This window comes from Solanum verrucosum, unplaced genomic scaffold (assembly GCF_900185275.1).
Source record: "Solanum verrucosum unplaced genomic scaffold, falcon-dt-bn FXZP01000182.1, whole genome shotgun sequence".
Taxonomy (NCBI): Eukaryota; Viridiplantae; Streptophyta; class Magnoliopsida; order Solanales; family Solanaceae; genus Solanum; species Solanum verrucosum.
The window spans coordinates 4,624,132-4,646,437 of NW_026020378.1; the positions used below are offsets into that span (position 1 = coordinate 4,624,132).

The 22,306-nt window shown below is 35.4% G+C and overlaps 1 protein-coding gene across 1 annotated transcript in view; it reads left to right on the forward strand.

The window, feature by feature from the left end:
• The first annotated feature begins 1,684 nt into the window (after nt 1-1,684).
• LOC125838556 (endoribonuclease Dicer homolog 3a) overlaps nt 1,685-22,306 on the forward strand; it is a 42,102-nt gene continuing 21,480 nt past the window's right edge. The window contains exons 1-8 of the mRNA XM_049517603.1: nt 1,685-1,899; nt 1,985-2,165; nt 5,172-5,285; nt 6,352-6,486; nt 6,598-6,667; nt 16,449-16,513; nt 16,626-16,757; nt 18,558-18,710. Coding sequence (XP_049373560.1) covers nt 1,784-1,899; nt 1,985-2,165; nt 5,172-5,285; nt 6,352-6,486; nt 6,598-6,667; nt 16,449-16,513; nt 16,626-16,757; nt 18,558-18,710 — 966 coding nt within the window. The 5' untranslated portion in view covers nt 1,685-1,783. The remainder of the gene's footprint in view (nt 1,900-1,984; nt 2,166-5,171; nt 5,286-6,351; nt 6,487-6,597; nt 6,668-16,448; nt 16,514-16,625; nt 16,758-18,557; nt 18,711-22,306) is intronic.

Sequence of the window (22,306 nt, forward strand, 5' to 3'; positions counted from 1 at the left end):
ATCAATTCATACAAAGAAATATGAAATCAGTTCAATAATAGGAATAAATCAGTTCATATACTTACATCCAGACGAGGAGATCGGAAAAATCTTCTTCTCGAATTAGATGTAGTACTCGAAATTAGTGTTTTGACCACCAAACCACAAACACATTTTCTTTGAGACGAATAACTATTTTGTAACATTTTCTGAGAAGAAAAATCAGAGGTGACCGAAAGAGAGATGCTGGAAGAACGATGGAGGAGAAGTTAATGGGTAAAGGTCTATATGGAAAAATTGGGAGAATGGGTAACAGGGAATTGGGTTATACAGGTTAATCGGGTTATCCTAGAGGGGTCGGGGCATTGGATTAAAAATAGGGAATGTTTTTTTAAAAAAAAATTGGGTCACTTTTGGGCTTTCCGTCAAATGAGGGGCAAATATGGTGGAATTAGTAACGAAAGGGGGTAAAATTAACTTCATTTTAACGGCAAGAGTAAAATCAAACAATAAACCAAAATTGAGGGGTATTTTTGACCCTTTTCCCTTTTATTAATGCAAAAATGTACAACTTTTCAAATGTTTAATCTCATTATTATAGTAGAATTAACATTTATTTTATATATTATACAAATTTATAATACTACTTGAAAATATTTTAAAGAAAATGAACAAATATACCGTTTAACTCAATTTTGCAATTTAAACCAGACATCCCTTTATTAAAAAAATACCACATATATATCCAACTGTTTAACCACATTTATCCTTTTTGTTAATATACTTATTATTGAATTAATAAAATAAAAATATAAAATTATTTTTTTAATTAAAAAAAATACCACATAACTTAAAAAAGAATTCAAGACCCAAATTTAATCCGCCTAGACTCGAACCAAATGAAAAAAATAATTCCAAACCCTCTTCTACTCAATTGTAAATAAAATGATTCTGAGTCGGGTCCGAATAAAAGATGATTTTTTAATTGGCTAGAGTTTGGATGAGTAAAAAAAATAGGTAAGGAATTTTTTTAAAGATACATAACATTTGAAATTAAAAATAAATAATTTTAGGATTTCTTTGATTCAGTCTATTAATTAAAAGGGTAAAACACGTCATTTGTTAGACGATGAAGATATACATGCACCGTTTATTAAATATTGAGAATATATATACAAACATTATTTCTTTAATGATGAGTATATCTGCTTTAAAGACAAAAGAATATTTCCTCGCTATATTTTATAGTGGAGTTTCATTAATGACAATAATTTACAAATAATCAAAATACACTTATTAATAATAAGAGTATAAATGGTCTAAAAATATAATAAATGATAAAATGAAAGAATTTTGAAAGAAACAAAAATAATTTATTTTCCTCAATAATATAATATTTTTAATTTCTTGTATAATAGAATTTAATCATATAACATGGAACCAAAAAAAAGTTTTTTGATATAGTATTGTTGTTCAAATTAATCACATTTTGTAATTTAATTAGATTGACATAAATAGACTATAGATTATTACTGCCAAAAATAGAGCATATGATAAATTATTATTGATATAAATAGACTATAGATTATTACAACCAAAAATAGAGCATAGGATAAATTAAGGAATAAATTAATTGAGTCATATTTACACAAAAACTCAAAAAATTCATTTATTGGGATGAATAAAACAATTAACAAATATATATAATGTATATGTAGAGAATCTCTCAGTACATACTTTAGCTCTTCACGCCATCGGCATTGCTGTTGAGACTTTCAGGATTCTCTTTGAGAAGAAAGACAAAATGGAGGAGGAGAAGCAAGAAAACCCTTTGAAGAGAAACTTTGAAGCTTTTAGTAGTGAAGCTGAACAGATGGATGTAGAGAAGAAGAAGAAGATAGAGGAGTTTATACCCAGAGAGTAAGCAAAACTATTTGGTTCTTAATTTTTTGTTTTGTGCTAAAACATGTAGTTGAAATTGCATGTTGGGGTTTTTTGTTTTCAGGTATCAGTTGAAGGTGTTTAAAGTGGCTATGAGAAGGAACACCATTGCTGTACTGGATACAGGGGCTGGGAAGACTAATATAGCAGTGATGATGATTAGAGAAATTGGGAAAACGTTGAGGAATGATGATGAGAAGAAGTTGATTGTGTTCTTGGCACCAACTGTTCATCTTGTTCATCAGGTATGTATCTTTTTTCTAAAAGAATTTTGGTTGATGAATAAGAGAATGTGGTTCAGAAACTCTTGATTATGGAGGATTGGTATATGTAATGAGTGCCCTTTCCCCCCTTTTTTCTCAAAAAGGAAAAGAAAAGAAGTCCAATTAAGCTTGATCAATTTACTGTTTTCCTGTATATGACATACTTCCTTAATTTTGATGGTTTGGAAAAAACATAAATAAATCAGTACCTAAAAATAAATCTAGTCAAAGGGAGTAAACACATGAAGCTCCCATATACCTAAAAAGTAATTTTAACGATGTATAATTAGTATAGTTTTCTGCTGAAGGGGGTTCGGATGAAAACTGGATTAGGTAAAGTTCAGTTCTTTCTCTGGTCAAGTAATACTCAAATGTTTTTCTCTTCGTCAAGCAATACTAAATCTCATAGGTATTTTTTCAAGCACCCCTTTCACTTACACTGTACAGTTAATGTGCATTTGTATTGCAGACAGTCTCTGTTGTTGTTGGATAGTTTTTTTTTCTTTTTTACTTCTATTATCTAAAGCAGTTACTTTGATTTCTGCCTAGAATTATCAAAAAGTTGTTTTTTTATTTTGATGATGTAAGATGTTGTATTAGAAAGGCATCAAGAAGATGCAAATTACATTCACAAAAACATGATTAACTCATGAGAACAAAAACACCAATCTAATCAGGGAGTTAGCCACAAGCAAAAGAATGGTCGCTAAGCCATATTGAGGGAGCTAATGAAATCTAAGAGGGGTAATATATAATTTACAGGGTATAAATTGATCCAATGGAAAGGGTTAATAAGGCAAAAGGATTTCAAACTGCTAATTGGAGTAGAGACACCATCAAAACATCTGAGATTCCTTTCCTTCCAAATACACCAAAAAATGCATGATGGAATCATCAGCCAGGTCTTCTTGATGGGGCTATCAACTTCTCTAAGACTCCAACTTCCAACTACTTCTTTGACACTCTGTGGGAGAATCCAGTTGATACTAGCAATTGAAATGAACATATTCCAAAGAGCTGCTGCCACTGGACTGTGCAGAAACAGATGATTCACCGATTCCAGGCTATTGAGGGACTTGAAGCATCTGTTTACGAGCTGAAGTTTCCTCCTATTTAGATTGTCCAAGGTTAGGATAGCATTCCTGAGGGTAGTCCAGGTGAAACACTTGATTTCAGGGGGTTATTTAGACTTCAAATCAGTTTCCATGGCCTCTGGTCTATCATGTCATTTGAAGAGCACAACTTGTGGTATCCTTCCTTCACTGTATGTATTCCTTTTTCAGAGTTGCCCCATTTTAAGCGATCAGGCAAGTGAGAGGTCATTGAGGCTCCTTCTAGAGTTATGAAAAAATCAAAGAGCTCATTAAGCTCCCAGTCCCGAAAATTCCTTCTTAAGCGAGGTGCCCATATTCCACCTTCTCTGTTTTGAGCCACTGAAGAGTCTGTATCAGAGGCTATTGAGTAAATAACAGGGTGGGAGACATTGAGAGATTGATTGTTAAGCCATCTATCTTTCCAAAATTTAACTGAGTTACCATTTCTGATCCTGAAGGACACCTCTTGGAAGAATTCCTCCCTTAGCTTGTTAATGTACTTCCAAGGTCCAACTCCATAAGGGTCATTATTCTGCTTGGTAACTTTTTGTTATTGCGTATGTATTTTCACTCCTCAGCTTGAGGAGTCCAGGTAAGAATTGAGGAGTGGGTTTCCAAAAATAAAAATAAAAATAATGACTCTGTTTATTTTTCTTAGCAAGCATGTCTCTCAATGGAGTTCTTTTAAATGTTGACCTGTTTTGCCTTGAACCTTACAATTTTTTCTTTCTTTCCTTTTCCTTGAACCTGTATGTGAAATATCATAACAATTGCTTTATTAATGACTAATAAAAAAGGTTCAATTAGTAAAGAATTTTCTCCAATTTTACCAGCTAATAGTGTAAGACCTTAATTTAATATTGACAATCTGCATGTTGGCCAAATTGAACAACTGTCAGCTTAGTTGAATCGAAATGGATGTTGTAAACAAAACATTCTAACCATGGAAGGAATGGCTGGAATGCAATCACATTGATGTCTACTTTGCTAAAATGTCTCTAGATAAGCATGACCCTTCACTGTCTTTATCTCATAATTATTAGTGTTACTGCTATTATTTTTTTGTTTATCCAATAACCAAGAAATCCTTTAGGGCTAGTGGCGTACAGTGGAAAACAAAGTGGATAATGTGCCTGCCCCTCCGTTGTCTTTATCTCCTTTTTGAGAAATGACTTCATTAAACCATGTTCATATATTGGAGTATGAATGTATGATACTTTTAGTAAAAGAAGGAATATATACATTTGATAACCGTGGTGTCTGGGCCAGCTTGCATGCACCTCGACTAGTTTCACGGGATACCCGCCACCTCCCACCAGGTACCTGATAACTCTGTCCACCAAGGGCAGGACAGATGAGAAGAAATCACCTAGTGTTTTTGTCTCTATTGTGATTTGAACCTGAGGCCTCATGGTTCTCACCCACTTTATTGAGGTGACAAGCCCAATCATGAAGCAGCGGGATTGATGTATTCCTAGCTCCTATAGACTCACACAAATAGAAGTCTCTAAAAGATATGAAAGGAGAGAAAAAGAAAATAGTAATCGAATTTGTCTTGCAAGGAAAAGTACTTGATTCCGAACAATGCCAGGATGTTACTGTAGGTAACCCTAATTTGTCTGACCCATATCCAGTTTGCCAGCAAACTTGGAACAAGCAATTTGTTTGTTTCCAATTCAAGAACTCAAAACTTTTAGAGCTTCCACGGTGCTGTATTCATTAAACTCCTAAATGAGCATGCCTTTTCCCAAAATTATAACCTTTAGAGGGGTTTTGAGCACTAAATGATTTGCATCAACTTAAAGTTTGAGTTTGAGCTGTATCAGTTTGGTACTTTGGAATGTGTTCAATTGTTGATGATGCTAATCCTTGTTTATTTACAACATTATTGCAGCAATATGAGGTTATACAACATCATACACACCTTGCTGTTCAAGAATACTATGGGGCCAAAGGAGTTGATGAATGGAATGCAGAATCCTGGAAAAAAGAAACTGATGATAATGATGTAAGTGGTTCCCCTTTTCTTGGTTTTCTGTACTAAAGGTGTTTGTGCTGAAATAATTGTATGATAATCGATATGTGCCAAGCAAAGTTAACTTTTACAATCTCAAGATGACTAGCTCATCTGTGGTTCTGTAGTCAAGATATTATCATTTGACAAATAGTCACGTGTAAGAATCAAAGAGCTTCCGTTGATCATTGAAGTAAATCCCTTAAACAGGTCAAGTTACACTATGCATAAATCTTCATTTTCTTGATTCAAATTTTTATATGTAAAAGTTATTTATTTCCCTTATGAGGTTATGGGCACTGCAGTAACTTGTTGATGAATGACAAAAAAATGATTTTATGATTGTAGTGCTTAGATTTCTTGGTCTACACAAGAACATATTTAACTTGAACACTCTGTGCCTAGCATGCCGCTTTCTGGTTGTAGATTCTGATATCTATGATTAATATTTTAAATTTAGTGCCACACTCAATGTTCTCTGCGTGTTACTTGTCATCTTAGTCTGATGGAAAGTCTATTTAAGCCAAATTCGCTGATCAGGTCTGAGCCGCATAGAATTTCAGACTAGTCTGACCAATTTCTTTGCTGATCACATGAAAAAATGGTTCGTGTGATCGATCTTGGCAACCAGAAATTAGATATTTGTTTAGTAGTCAATCTTAGTTAGCAAAAATGTGCATGCCTGATTGTACGAGATTACACAAGTCTTCTGTTTCCTCTCATTTAGATTATTTGTGAGTCTGGCACACATTCTTTCTCTTATTATCCATAAAAGCAACTTTCTTGGTCTCTTAAGTGGGTTGGGTTAGAATGAAACAACATTTTATGTGCTTGGAGGAGATAAAATTTGGGGTGAGAGTGATCCTATTTCTAAGTCTGCATCCAACTAGAAATTTGTAGACTCTATCAGATCCAACATTGGACTCGGTCATACTACTTTGACTTGAAACCTCTGCGATCTTTTTCTTTATGTTGACTTCTTCTTTAGCAAGGCTACCCATGCTTTTCAAAGTAATTTATGGATGGGTCTTAAATATTAATTGGTATGCATTTACTATAGGTTTTGGTTATGACACCCCAAATTTTCTTGGATGCACTGAGAAAGGGTTACATAAAATTTGATACAGTGTGCTTTCTGATACTAGACGAGTGCCATCGCGCCAGTGGTAACCATCCCTATGCTAGGATTATGAAGGTAAGCCTCACTTCTTTCATGTGACTTTTCCTTATTTCTCTTCTCAAACTTTTCTCATCTTATTGTCATCCTGTTGGACATGCTCCCGTGCACTCTCTATAATCAACAAAGGAATTCTATCATCTATCCAGAAAAAGATCGAAGATTTTTGGGATGACTGCTTCCCCTGTGATTAGAAAAGGTAACTTTTGGCTCGTGCTCTGCCTACTTCTCTTTTCCCAAATCACTCACACATCAATAAATAAATAACTAAAACATGGATAAAGGTGTTTCAAGGCAAAATAAATTCTATAATGCTTATGACGAAAAGGGTACAGTAACCCCCCTCCCCCCAATCATTTCTTCTTTCCTGCGATCTAGACCTGTGGAATTCAGTGTTTTCTTTAATTATCAATGTGTCACATGATGGCTCTAGTGACAAATATTTATGTTTCTGGTGACTGGAGTTATCTCAAAAGATATAGAAGAGATCTTTGTTCTTCCTTTGCTCACCATTTTCTAGTTTGATACTCCCTCCGTTTCAAAAAGAATGGCCTCATTTCTTTATAGTCTGTTTAAAAAAGAATGACCCCCCCTTTTTTTTTTTGGCAACACTTTAACTTCAACTTTCCACATGACATGTTTAAGATCACAAGATTAAAGGGCATTTTGGTACATTTGACATAACTTTAATTTAGAACCACAAGATTAAAAAGTTTTCTTTCTTTTCTTAAACTCCGTTCCAAGTCAAACTAGGACATTCTTTTTGAAACGGAGGGAGTACATTTTTCCTTATGTGTATCAATGTAGATGTTGCAGAAGTGAAATTAGATGCTTGAGATCCCTATTTTATTTTGTCCAAGTGCAGTAGAGTGGAAGAATTTTGCTGTTCTTAACCACTTCTTACATGCCATAGGCCCATAGCTCTTGCTACTTTGCCATCTATTCGTTCTTCACTTTCCCATTAGTTTTTGCGTTTTTACTGTGTCTTTTATTGTTAGAATAGGAGTAGGATCAAGAATAATATGTATAATCCTACCTGGAAAAAGATTGTAATGTAGTGTCTTAGTTGGAAAAGGAGTCTAATGTAGTGTCTATAAATAGGGTCTCAATGTAATAATGTAGAGATACAATTCAATAATATTCTTCTCCAATATTTCTCACATTCATTATAGAAGAATTCGCTGCCTTTCCTCTGCCATCTGTTGATAAATTCTTCGTTTTACTAAAGTACTATATTTATTTTCTTATTTTTGTTTTTTCTTCCATGAAAAATCAAAAGAAAAATTGCCTACTGAAATTATACACATGTCTGCATGTGTGCATACTTGCATCAACTTGTAGTGGGATGTAGTCAGTTCTCAATTTTATTGAGGAGCTGACCGAAGATCTTGTTGGTGGTTGCTTCTGTTTGTTATATTTATATTGAATTAAAAAATTTCTTATTATTTAAGCTAATAAAAGAAACCCTTGAATCACTTGGTATATATACCGGAGTCTTTGACTTCCACTTAGTTATTCTCTGAGCTTGCTTGGGCCACGTTTTCTATCAAACTTTGTGAGGTTCTTCAGGATGTATTCCTCTTCAAAGGATTGGACTCCTAACGTTTCGTCCAAAGCCTGTGATGAGTGTGTATAAAAGATCTTATTTACTTACATGATTGATGTGATATATTTGCTTCATAGATAAATAATTATTGTTGTTTTGTCTAATCTACTTATCCTTGATTACATTTATCAAAGTTTATGATTTGTCTGAATGATGCCTGTAAAAATGTATGTGTTTTTTTGGATAAACTAATTTAAACATGTAAAGATAAATGATAAACCTGTATGTCATATATAATAGACATGATGTAAAATATCTTATGTCATACCATAGTTTAACTAATAGTAAAATATTTTGTGAAGTAGGTAATGTTACATGCTAATTCCTACATGATATTCCATTTGTAACAAGTGCACAGGTATAATTTGCAATCATTTAACTTTTCACAGTAAATATTATAAGAATGAAAAGAGAATAGTGACATCAGACATCAAGACTCGTGGGGATGTCATTTTGAATTAGTGAATTTGGTGAGAAGTACGATACATCTTGAAAAAGGTTGCATCTGCTAAGACAAAGTACTTATGTGTAGTAGGATCATAACAGTTGTTATCCTTTTGGGACGAGAGTACCCAAAAAGATATATTTGATGGACTTTGTTGAAGTTTGTCATTTTTGGTTCAAGATCTTGGACATATTAAGTATACCCAAACACTCGTGGAGATAGAGGAAACCAAGGTTGATCCTGATAAAATATAGAGTAAGGACTCTTGCGTTAATATAAGAAGATATGTGATTGACTAGCTAACAAACTGTGAGAATGACATCAACCAAAGCCGAAGCTCAACATGAGCGTTAATCATTAATGTTCGAGAAGTCTCGATCACATGCCTATTTTATGTTCAGCAACTCCATGTTGATGAGGAGTATATGCACAAGATGATATAGGTAGAGTATCTTGTGGAGGCATAAGGGAAGAGATAGGTGAAGAAAAATATTCTTGTGGATTGTCACTGGTTAGTTTCGTTATAGAAACACTAGGCTGGTTACAAATTTCAACACAAAAGACTTAAAAGATAGAAAACAACTCAGTTCTATTTTATTTTTTTGATAACCGTGGTGTCTGGGCCATCTTGCGCACACCTAGTGCGCTAAGAATATTCGTTATCAAAAGCTACAATACTGAAAATCTGAAGTAGACTGACACGGCTTGGATCCCATATATCTGAATGGACAATAATGGAGATACAACCCTATTGTCAATTTATTTCAGAAAAGAATTGTGAGTGTTTCCCAAGCTGACATGATTTATACTCTAATGAAGACAAACGAGAAAGACCGTTGGATGTCCTCAACAATTATGAGGAATATCATGAGAGGTAGCATAACTAAAAGTGATAGGTGTGTTCTGATTGGATAATTGGTACAAGCTGTGTGACTTATGCCTTATTCTAATCATCAATTTGGCATTCCTCGTCCTACACTATAATAGAGTAATCCAAAAAGGTAACAACATAATTAAGGTTTACGGTTAGTTAATATGGTTATAAGATTATGTGGACATTCTAGCACAAAAGAATTGAGGTTAAAGACAATTAAAGATAGGGTGGGCTCCATTATCACTTTTACTATTGTTTTGGATTCATTAGTTTTATACAATCCTATTAGAATAGGATTAAGTTTATACAATTCTATTAGAGTAGGAATAAGAATAGAAATAGAAATAAGAATACTAAATAGTATCCTACTTGGTAAATGATTGTATTGTAGTGTCTATAAATAGGGTGTCAATGTAATAATGTAGAAACGACAACAATTCAATAATATTCTTCACTTATATTTCTCACATGGTATAAGAGCCTCTACGATCTTGGTAAACAATCAAAGAGCTTCCACTGTCGGCGGGCGGCTATTATCCATATATGCCGCCCGTCCGGCTAATGATTATGTTAGCAAAAGTTGGGTCACCGTGTATCTTTCTGGTGACTATTTTCTCATATCTAATTTGTGTAACACCGTGCCATCATTCCGGTGACTACTTTCTTATATCTAGTTTTTGTAGCATCGTGCCATCATTCCGGTGACTACTTTTTCATAATTAATTTGTGTAGCACCGTGCCATCATTCCGGTGACTACTTTTTCATATTTAATTTGTGTAGCACTGTGCCATCATTCCGGTGACTACTTTTTCATATTTAATTTGTGTAGCACCGTGCATCTCTCCGGACTACTTTTCATATTTAATTTGTGTAGTACCGTGGATTTTTTCCGAACTATTTTCTCATATCTGAGTTGCATAGCATCATGTGTCTTTTCAGTGACTCCTCAGATTTGATTTGCATAGTTCCATTCGTCTTTTCGTTGAGGAGGTAGGGTTGTGCCATCATTCAAACCCTACCCATATATTTTTTCTTTTTCAGTAGGGTCGGGCCATCATTCCGACCCTACCCATATTATTTCTCATTTTCAATGGGGTCGTTCCATCAATTCGAACTATCCTATATAATTTCTATTTTCTAGTTGGGTCTTGACATCATTCCGACCCTACCCATATAATTTTATTTCATAGATTGTAACCACTTTTAACCATCAAATCTAATACTCCGGCATATGAGCATGTTCCAACCAATTTTTCGATGACTTGTTTAATATCGACTCGTCTATTGATTCCAACATGATCCATATACTTTACACTAGATTTTGAGCACTTACAACGACTGCTGCATTATGAAGAAGTCTATATGGAGCAACCACCTAATTTTGTTGCTCAAGGGGAATTTAGTAGCCTTGTATGTTGATTACGTAAGTCACTCTATGGTCTGAAATAGTCTTTGCAAGCTTAGTTTGGGAAGTTCCAACATTGTAATTTTATCACTCTGTGTTTTACGGCATTATGCGTCAAATTCAGTATTTCATGAGAAGACCAAGCACATTGAGATTGATTGTCAATTTTGTGAAGTCGGTTGATCAACTTGCACATATCTCACCAAGCCCCTCATCGGTCCTTCTGTTAATTACATTTGTAACAAGCTAGGTACATGAATTGTATGCACTAGCTTGAGGGGGAGTGTTAGAATAAGAATAGGTTTATACAATCTTATTAGAATAGGATTAAGTTTATACAATTCTATTAGAGTAGGAATAGGAATAGAAATAGAAATAGGAATACTAAATAGTATCCTACTTGGTAAAGGATTGTATTGTAGTGTCTATAAATAGGGTCTCAATGTAATATTGTAGAAACGACAACAATTCAATAATATTCTTCACTTATGTTTCTCACAAGTTAGGGTGTAGAAGACACTGTAGAGGGTTTAATAGCGTGAAAAAGATTTTAGTTACTAAAAATTTGATTAGAAGCACCAGAATCAAGAAACCAACTACCAAAGGAAGAAGATTGTGTGACAGGCAAACAAGTTACACCAGGTTAGGCTGTGCAAGTGGATAATTGGTGTTTTGCAATTTGATACCGAAAATAGTCCTCATCATCAACTCTCGTGGGGATAAACTATTGAATGAAGAAAAGGGCAAAGGCATTATGCTGGGAGAGTTAGAGCACTTTGTGAGACGATTAGATTTTGGGTATTACAAGTGTATAAAGGTTGGCAAGCTTAAAGGTGCTATTCGTAGGATGAGCAGGGGATGAGTGACAAGGTCTGATGGAGTTCTGGAAGAGCATAGGCAGTGCAGGCTTGGAGTGGCTTATTGGGGTTGTTAAATGTCATTTTTAGGACAACAAAAATGCTCGAAAAATAAAGGTAGAGTGATGATTTCATTGTACGCGAACAAAGATGATATTCAAAATTGCAACAACTATAGGGGTATCAAGCTGGTGAACCTCATTGTGAAAGTGTAGGAGAGGATGTTGGAGATGAGATTGAGAAGGGAAGTGTCTATTTTCGGGAACCATGTCAGATTCATGCCGGGGTGATCTACCATAGAATCTATCCGCCTTGTGAGGAGACTGGTGGAGTAGTATGGGGGAGTGGAAGAGTGTTTTACGTATGGTGTTCATTGACCTAGAGAAGGCTTATGACCAAGTCACAAGGGAAGTTTTTTGGAGATGCTTCGAGGCTAGAGACTCGGAGCACTTGCCGGTCATAATGGGGTTGCACCAAGGATCAGTTCTTAGTTCGTTTCTTTTTGGATTGGCTAGTGGTTATAGATGAACTGACGCGACATATCCAAGGTAAGGTTCCATGGTGTATGTTATTTGAAGATGATATAGTGCTGATTGTCGAGAATCACGTCAGGGTTAACAATAGGGTGGAGATTTAGAGACGAGTCTAAAGGGTTTAGGCTGAGCAAAATTAAGACTAAATACTCAAGAGTGTTAAGTTTAGTGATGCTAAACATGAGGTCAGCGTGGAAGTGAGGCTTGATGCTAGTTTGCTTTGCTTTTTTGTGTTCACTCGCAGGGTTCTAGTTAGGTGAATTCTTTGCATCTATCAATCAAATGAATGCTAAAATTTTCTCACCAATGATTTGACTAAACAAAGGACTTGGTGATTAGTAGCTGGTTCAACAAGAGCAATTTGATCTTATTGGCTTGCTTGGGAATCGCTTCCGCTGAAAGGCAAGAAAATGTGTCTCCAACAACATGACATGATCAACCAATTCTATGTTTCCAATTCTTTATTCTATAAGCCTCCAACAACATGACATGATCAACCAAATGTGGAGTCACCAAGGGTGGAATCTAATCTTTAGAAGAGCTCTCTATGAAGGGGAAGTAGAGAGTTTCGTCACAATGCTTCAGATATTGGGAACTTTTGGTGGTGCACAGATTACTGACAGGTTCAAGTGGAAACTTAACAGTAAAGAGGCCTTCTTAGAGCTTGTTTGGATGGGCTTTTAAGCTGGTCAAACTGGCTTAAATGCCAGTTTTTGACTTATTAGAGTGTTTGACAATTATCAAAATGACTTATTTTAAGTCAAAAATGACTTATTTTAAGCCAAAAGCTAAAAGCTAGGTGAGGGGAGTTTTTTTTTTTTTTTAACTTAAAAGTTCTTTTATGTTGACCAAGTATATTACCTTTTTGCCCTTAATTTTTTTATACAATTTCCAAATTGCCCATATTGAATTACTATTATTATTATTATTATTATTTTATTATTATTATTATATTATTATTATTATCATTATTATTATTATTATTATTTTATTATTATTATTATCATTATTATTATTATTTTATTATTATTATTATTATTATCATTATTATTTTATTACTATTATTATATTATTATTTTATTATTATCATTATTATTATTATTATTTTATTATTTTATTACTATTATATTATTATTATTATTATTATTATTATTCCTCTTATAAATAATTTGTGGTGGTAAAGAAATATGTGAATGATAGGAAAATATTATTACTTATGGATGTAAAATATAAATTAATTTTGTTTTAATTTTTTTTAAAGTATAAAAACCTTAAATTAATCAACTTTTCATCATGTTAACAACTTAAAGGGTATTTCAAACATTTTGATAAAAAAAGTGTTTACCAGCACTTATTTGCCAAACACATCAACAACTTTTTTTCAAATGCAACACTTTTATCCAAACACATAACTACTTATTTTAAAAATAAGTTCCAGCACTTTAAAAAGCTACTTTTTAAAAGTTAGTTTTTTTAAGTCAATCCAAACGGGCTCTTAGTAAAATCAATGTACTGGTAGTTAAATCAAAGAGGTCCTGTACAGGAGAATTGGCCTTGGAAACAAGTCTGGAAAGTGAATATCCCTATGAAGGTGTCATTCTTTGTCTGGTTGGTGATTAGGAAAGCTTGCCTAACTCAAGATAAGTTACAAAGAAGAGGTCTTCAAATTTGTTCAAGATGTCTTTTGTGTGAACATGAGAGTGAAAACAATGAACACTTATTCCTACACTGTAGGACAACTATAAATCTGTGGCACATGTGCCTGCCTTTGTATTTTGGGAATAACTTGGTAATACCTAGTTCTACTTTGGAAATGCTGAACAATTGGTGGAGTATTGGGAATAGAGGTGGGGAGGAGGACTGGTAGAAGATCATTCCTGCTTGCATTTGGTGGACAGTGTGGAAGGAAAGGAATGGTAGACATTTTTAAGACACTAGTAATTCTATCGAGAAAATTAGGATGAATTGTCTTAGCTTGTTCTTTTTTTGGTGTAAACAGAATATGTTGGGGAAGTAGGAGAGTTTGTATATAAAGTTGGCAATATAAATTGTGTAGGGTTTTGGGCAGAGGTTTAAGCACCTTTTTGATGCTTGTAAAGTTTCCAACTTAGCAGCTTTTTCTGGGGTGGCTAAGTTTTCATTGCATATAATTGTTACTTGTCTAAAAAAGAAAGGTAAGAAAATGCGCTCGAGCAGAAGGACTCATGCTTGGTGATTCGGGAAGATTGAAGAGCAGTCCGAGTGTCACCCCAACAAACTAGACGCACGCATCAAGGCATGTTGCCAACGAGCGAGGGCGATCGCTCAAGAAAGGTAGGCCGCCTTCCTACATCTGTGGGCCGGTAGGCCATACCTTGGGGGGTCGAGGGTTGCTATCTGTACTTTGCTCAGGTCATCACTAAGAGAGGCTATTTTAAGCATCTGTGGTCTTTAGTTCAGGGTAATGAGGAGATCAGCAATGACTTTACATGTCGTATTGGTGCGAGATGGGTGAAATGGAGGCTCACCTCTAGAGTCTTGTATGATAAGAAGGTACCGCCAAAACTTAAAGGTAAATTCTAGATAGTGGTGGTTAGATAAGCTATATTGTATGAGACAGAGTGTTGGCCAGTCAAGAATTCACATGTTCAGAAGATAAATGTTGCAGAGATGAGAATGTTGAGGTGGATGTGTGTGCATACTAAGAGAGATAAAATTAGGAATGGAGATATTAGGGAGATGTTGGGAGTGGTTTTCGCGGTGGATAAGATGGGGGAGGTGGATAAGATGAGGGAAGCGAGACTGAGATGGTTTGGCCATATGAAAAGAAGATGTATAGATGCCTCGTTGGTGAGAGAGGTTGGCAGTGATGAGCATCAGGATAGATAGAGGCAAGCCGAAGTAGTATTGAAAGAGGTGATTAGACTAGATATGACACATCTTAAGCTTACTGTGGACATGACCTTAGATAGGAGGATCTAGAGGCGCAAAGTAGGGTAGTAGGTTAGTTGGTACTTGAGCATGCTCTTGCTTTCCTGCGGGATAGGATTGATGGTCGTACTTGGACCTTCTTTCTTACCAGTGGTATTAGCATTATTCTCATAGCTTCTTGTTTTTTGATTTCGTTTATCACCTGTGTTTTTTGTGCTTCGGTTATCACATTATTTTGTTGTCATTACTGTTCTTTCCTCGGTGTATGTTGTGTACTGCTTTCATTTCACATTATTTCGTTGTGTTTACTGCTGTCATTTTTGTATTCCCTTTTTCAAACGGCTTGGAAATGCTTAATTTTAAGCTGAGGGTCTATAAGAAAAGCTAGGGATAAGGTCTGTGTACACTCTACCCTCCTCAGACCTTACTTGTGGGATTGCACGGGGTATGTTGTTGTTGTTGTTAGAAGAATAAGGATGTATACTAAGCTTGTTTTAAACTTGTAAATATGGCTTCTGTGAAGATTTATGTAGTGTTACCTTTCTTAAAAAAAAGAGATACAATGATTTTAAAAAGAGTATCCGGGACCCATTGTCATTTAATTGGTTTAAGAGTTTCTTATACACATTTTAGAGCTTTTGTATTGACTTTTTCTTTCTCAAAATTACTCACTTTCTTTTCCGTTTCTATGCCTAACTAAGTTGCTTGAACTCGGTGTGGGTGTCCGATATGGGTGCGGATCTAGTGGTCGGATCCTCTATGACCTAAAGTTTAAGATTCAGGGATACGGATCCATGTCTGGATACGGGTGCGGGGATTTGGCAAAAAATAGAGTTATAAAACCAAAATTATGAGATATTATGTAGAGAACTCGAGGAGAAAATAATGATCAAGAGGAGAATCTTGGAAGGAGATAAAAGGAAAGGGAGTGACAATAGAAATTTATATATACAAGGTTTTCCATTTTCATCAACTTCAATTAATATATAAAAGAAAAGTTTTGATTATAGAAATATTAAATCTGTCCAAAATTTCTCCCTAATTTGGTCAAAGTATCCAAAATTGGTTGACCAACTAGGGTACGAATCCCACAGCCACAGCCACAGCCACAGCCACAGTCACAGCCACACCCACATCCACACCCACACCCACACCCACACCCATGTCGTGTCGACACGGGTGCGGCACCGAAAGTGAAGAGTCTGAGCAACTTAGATGCCTTAGCTTTGGTTAGTCATCCTTCCAAATTTATGCTAATACTTTTGATTTCAGTTGTCTTAGTTTATTCTAATGTGATATATATGGGTTTAGATCTTTTGTGGATTTACTAAGTATACCCGCTCGATCAGGTGTTTCATCTTCAACAGATTGCGAGGAGCAAATATCAGAACTTGAAAGTCTTCTTGATTCCCAGGTAATCTTCTGGCGAACCCTGTCACTTTATTGCAGCTGGGTAAATGGTCTCTTAATTCTAGTTTGAGTAATGGTTCCTAATGTATCAGTATATTGTTTTTCTTCTTGTATAGGTATATACACTCGAGAACAGGGTGGAGCTGGATGAATTTGTTCCCTCTGCTAAGGAGACTTGCAAATTCTATGATCCAATAGTGTTTTCAAATACAGAATTAAAGGCAAAGTTGGAGTTTTCATGGTCAAAGGTAAAAGCCCATATGCAGATATCATATCAAATAGGACAGTGTAGGATATTGTTGTTAAATAACTGATATGCCCCTTACATTTTACTCTGTCTCCATTTTGCTCTTAATGCTTATTTTTTTCTTTCATATCCCCAATTCTTTAGATTTTGAAATCAAGGGCAACCTCTTTTCATTGTTCACTATGAACAAAATATTATTTTGAGGGAGAAGTGAACGTTTAGAAATGGGAAAGAAAAATTGAGAGAATGTGTAAAGACAATTCTCTTACACCTAAAAGCATTTATGCACATTTTACAAAAATATATACATCCAATAGGAGACTTCACATGTTATTATATATGTACATTCTTAATAGCTAACTGCTCTTCTCAAGTTGGTGCATATAGATTGTATGTACCTAACCCGTTATATATATAATTAGTTCATGACCAACAAGGAACTTGGTGAATATTTTGCAAGTTTGTCATTTGACTAGGCAAACTTAGTGATAGTGTATCATGACAGTAATTTTTCTTTGGTAAAATGATAGTCAATTTCGACGTGCTTGGTCCTCTTATAAAACACAAGATCAATGCAACATGAAGCCCGACTCAGAACTTCAAGAAAATTTGACCAAAAAAGGGAGCACCCAGCTTCTGTCTCAAAGGAAGGACTCACAAGCTGGAACAGAGCTGGAAAACCTGTTGGAACTCGCTGAAAAAATTGCCAGAAAACCTACCGAAAAATTGAAAGTTACCGGAACTTGAAGAAAATTGTATGGGTGAGCTTGAAATCTCCCGACGACCCTGATTGGAAAAAGGATTGATCGAAAAGGTGGCTGGTAACTGGCTCACGCGTCTGCCGCATGATGTAGATCTCGCCGGAGAAGATTGCTTCTGATGGCGTGTGGGAGCGCATGCAAGGTTTCTGTCTGTGGGATTTTGTGGGTTATTGTTGCTAGGAGAGTGAGGGACTCCTTGGTGGTGTTGGTTTAGGTCCAATACTGACAACATGGAGTTGACACAAAACAACCCAAGAAAGTTGCCAAAATTTGACGCACAACGACTGTCTTGACTAAATTTTCTTCCCTGATGTTCCCCACAAATGCTCTGTTATCATTTTATGAATCTTGGGCCTAACTCAACTCCAAATTTAGCTCACGGGGTGAGGATTGCCAAAGATCATATAAAGAGACCAAATTATCCTCATCCTTCTGATGTGGGACTCAACAGTCACAAAAAAACAGGGAGCATTGTGGACACTTTACTTGACATGTTACGGTAAAAGGAAAGACAATGAAAAAAAGCATAAAGTTTTGCAAGTTGGGTTTAATTTTTGGGAAGTTGTCTGTAGGTTTTATCTTAACTTCTCTTGATGGGGTCTTATTGCAGACCTACTAGATGGTTTTGGGTGCTTGAAGTTTACTGAATGATAAGGGTCCTCAATATCTTGAAGTTTTCATGTGTTCCTTGCACAGTTCTTTCTATGCTTTCAGTAGGTTTGGATGGTAGTGTTTTCAAAACTTAAATGACATCTTGTTTTGTTGAACTCCAGGAATGTTAAGCTCAGGTCCATAAACGTCAAACTTCTGTCTTACTTTTTCTCTTCTCGTTTACCGGAGTGATGTAGTGATGCCCTTGTTTATGTACTTAGATATTGGTAAAGCTTGCTTACTTAGTAATCTTGAGTGCTTTTCTGCATTATGTAGTACTTGTTGACACAGTTCCCCATATGAATAATATGCTTCTTTGGAACGTGACGAGATAGAATGTTTCTCTAAACTCAAGCCCTTGTACTTATTCACCACAATTTCATGAACAGTTTGATGCTGCATTAGCTGAATTGAAACTGTCACTGCCAAGTCAGTACAAAGATATAGATGATATGTATAAGAAGCTTCGGAAGAGATTGTCCAATTGTTATGCAAAGATATTGTGTTGCCTTGAAAATCTAGGCGTCATTTGTGCTTATGAGGTATGATTAAGGTTTCATGATCTGTTATTTCTATTCATTTCTTGGTAATTACTCCCTCCGTCCCTTTTTAGTTGTCCACTTTAGAAATGGCACACAGATTAAGGCAACAATGATTATCACAGTGAAGTTACAATTTTACCCTTATGACAACTTTTTCACTTCAAAATTACAACCACTTATTTGAATTCAAGTGAAATAAATTGGAGGGAAACAACATACACTTTTACAATTTTCAAGAAGTGTAAATAAGGGTATAATAGGAAAAAATTTGTTGTCCTTTCTTGATTTGTCAAAATGGACAACTAAAAAAGGAAATATGGACAAGTAAATAGGGACGGAGGGAGTATATACAAAATAATTGAAGGGAAGGCGTGCAACTAGCTACACCTATGGTGAGAATACTTTCATTTTCTGTTTCTATTTATTGAAGCATACACATTTATGTTACACACAAATATATATATGCATAATTATTCATACCTTTCTGTTAAGAGTAAGAGACACTTAGGCCTCTCTTACATGAAACAATGAGAAGCACTTTATTAGTCAGGGTTGGAATCCAACTAATATTAATTCATCTACGTGGCGCTTTGAATTGCATTATTTACTACTAAAAAAACTGGTGTACTTTTTTTTTTGAGAAAGGTAACATTTACTTCTATATATCCACAGGTATACTACATCAAAGTGTAGTTCCCCTCCAAAAAATTATACTTACAACAGCCCTAAGATCTTCTAGTTACAGCCAGTCAATAACATTAGAAACATCTTCAGAATTTCCTATCACTACTTGCTTACACCAAAAATAATAAAGACCTAGGCAGTTTGGTGTACTTTTGGTTAGCTGGTTCTATCTATTTTGAAGCTAGAACTTGCAGATTGGATTGGTCTTTGTCCAACTGATCATCTTCTCTGCCTGACCTAAGAGCGGATGTCCATTTCATAAAATATGATCTTACTACCTGCTACTTTACTGGACACTGTGAGAAATAGAACATGCATCTATAATCAAGGCCACACAATTTGAATTCTCAATATCTATGTGATTGATTCTAACTATATACACAATATCCTTAGCACTCCCCCTTCAAGATGGTGATATAAGTTGTATGTACCAAGCTTATTACAAATGTAATTAATTCGAGAACCAGTAAGAGATTTGGTGAAATGTTTGCACACCGATCATTTGACTTCACGAATTTGTGAGAATGTCTCCTGAGAGTATCTTTACTCTCACAAAGTGACAATTGATCACTATGCTTAGTTTTCTCATCAAACACGCATCAATGCAATATGAAGAGCAACTTGATTATTACGCACAAGTTCAATCTCGTTAATTTGTCCAAACTTCAATTCTTTAAGCATTGTTTTATCCAAAAAGTTGCCACATCCATCATTTGACTCTTTGCTTCTGCATTAGAATGTGCAACAACAGTTTGTTTCATGTGTTACCAAGACACCAGATTACCTCCAACGAGAATACAATATCTACAAGTAGACTGCCTATCAAAATGTGATCCCGTCTAATCTTCATCTGTGTATCCAATAGTTTTCTCATGGCTTCGATCCTCAAAGACTAATCCTTTCCCTGGGGATAGTTTTATGTATCTAAGAATACTTACTAATGCATCCTAATCCTATCACATTGGGAGTTCATAAACTGACTTACAACATCACCGAATAAGTAATATCAAGTCGAGTCACTGTAGGTAAATTAACTTACCAACCAGGAGGGGGGACTCCCCCCCTGATGCATTCCGGTCCATGGGGATGGTAGTGGGTCTACAATCTGTCATTCCTGTCTCTTCAAGAAAGTTTAGAGCATACTTACGTTGTGAGATGAAATTTTTTGATTTGGACTGAGCGATCTCATTGCCTAGGAAATACTCCACTATGCCTAAAGGCTTTGTTTGGAAGTGCTGAAAGAGATGTTGCTTCAACTTAACTATACAAGTCTGATCATTGTCTGTGATGTTATCAACATAAACAAGCAAATAGATACACAAATTTGGAGCAGTGTGTTGATAGAATACAAAATGTCAGCCTCACTTGGAGTCGTGTCAAATTCCTGAATAACCATGATGAACTTACCAAACCATGCTCAAGGAACCATTTCAGACTATAAAGACCAGCCCAATCATCTTACAAGACCACTGCAAAATCAGGTAGTTGCTTCATATATTTTGTCATCCTAAAAATCATAGCAGAGCAAAACATTCTTGAGAATCACATTTCCTAGTATGTATAACATCTCTTGTCAAAAGAAGATGTCAGTCCATCACTTATGGAGTATGCAAGGGGGAGAAGTTTGTTGGGGTTTGAGGTTTAGGAGGAATGCACAAGACTTGGAGGTTAGAGAATTTCAAAGGATTGCTTCACCAACAAAAGTTTTTATGGATACTGTTAATTTATGAAGACGGGGGACCAGAAGAAGTGGTGATTTCTCAGTGAATTCTTATTATGAGAAACTCCTATCTAGGGAGGAATCGACTTTTCCACACAGTTTGATATGGAACCCTAGGATATCCCTAATAATTTATTTCTTACTTGGTTAGCTGTGAGGGGGGTAATCTTGGCGTTGGGGAATTTAAGGAAGAGAAAGATCACATGTGTCAATTGGTGTTTCAGGTGTAAAGAATTTGGAGAAGACGTAAACCACCTTTTATTACATTGTCGATTAGCCTCTTCTTTGTGGGGGGGAATTCTGAGATGGTTTGGAGTTGAGTGGGTGATGCCGAGCACTGTGAAAGACTCAATGTTAGTTGGGCCCTTAGAAGACCGAAGAGAAGAAGCAGAAAATGGGATGTTGCTCCCTTGGCACTCATGTGACTGTATTGAGAGAGAGAGGAATAGGGGAGCTTTTAAGGGCGTAGGAAATGTTCTGCTAATCTGAAAAAAAATCTATTTGCTCTTATTTCTTTTTGATGCACCCATGAAGTTCCTATAGGTATAAAAAGGATTGGGTGGCTTTTGTAGAAAACCATGTTTAGCTATGAGGTTCTCTATTTCTTTGTGTACTTCTTGTATACAAGCACTTTTTATCCCCTATTAATATGAATATTATTACTTGATAAAAAAAAAAAGAAAAATATTCTTGATGTCCAACTAATAAAAAGGCCAATGACGAACAACCATGGATAGAAAAGGCAGACAAATGCAATTTTAGCCACGGGAAGGAATGTATCACTGTAATCAAGCCAAAAGGTTTGAGTATAACCCTTGGCCACAAGAAATGCCTCAAGTCATTCAATTTTACCATCCGGCCAACTTTGACTGCATACACCCACTAACAACAGATAGACCTTATGGAAGGAGCAAATTAGTAGTATTTTTGAGGGATTTATTATTTGAATTTTGGTGTAACTATGTGAATATCGAAGGAGTAGGTAGCTTCATATATTCTGAGGTCCTTGGAACCATAGCCACTTGTGCATATATGCAGCACTAGCTTAGTGCTCATCTGTGACTAAAATTTACTTATTCAAAAGGAAAGAATTCCTTTTTATGGCTAAACACGTAATCTTCATTTCAAAAGGAAAGAAGGATTTTTTTTCCTTTCAAATTGTGCTCGATTGACCTTTTTACATCTTCTCTTG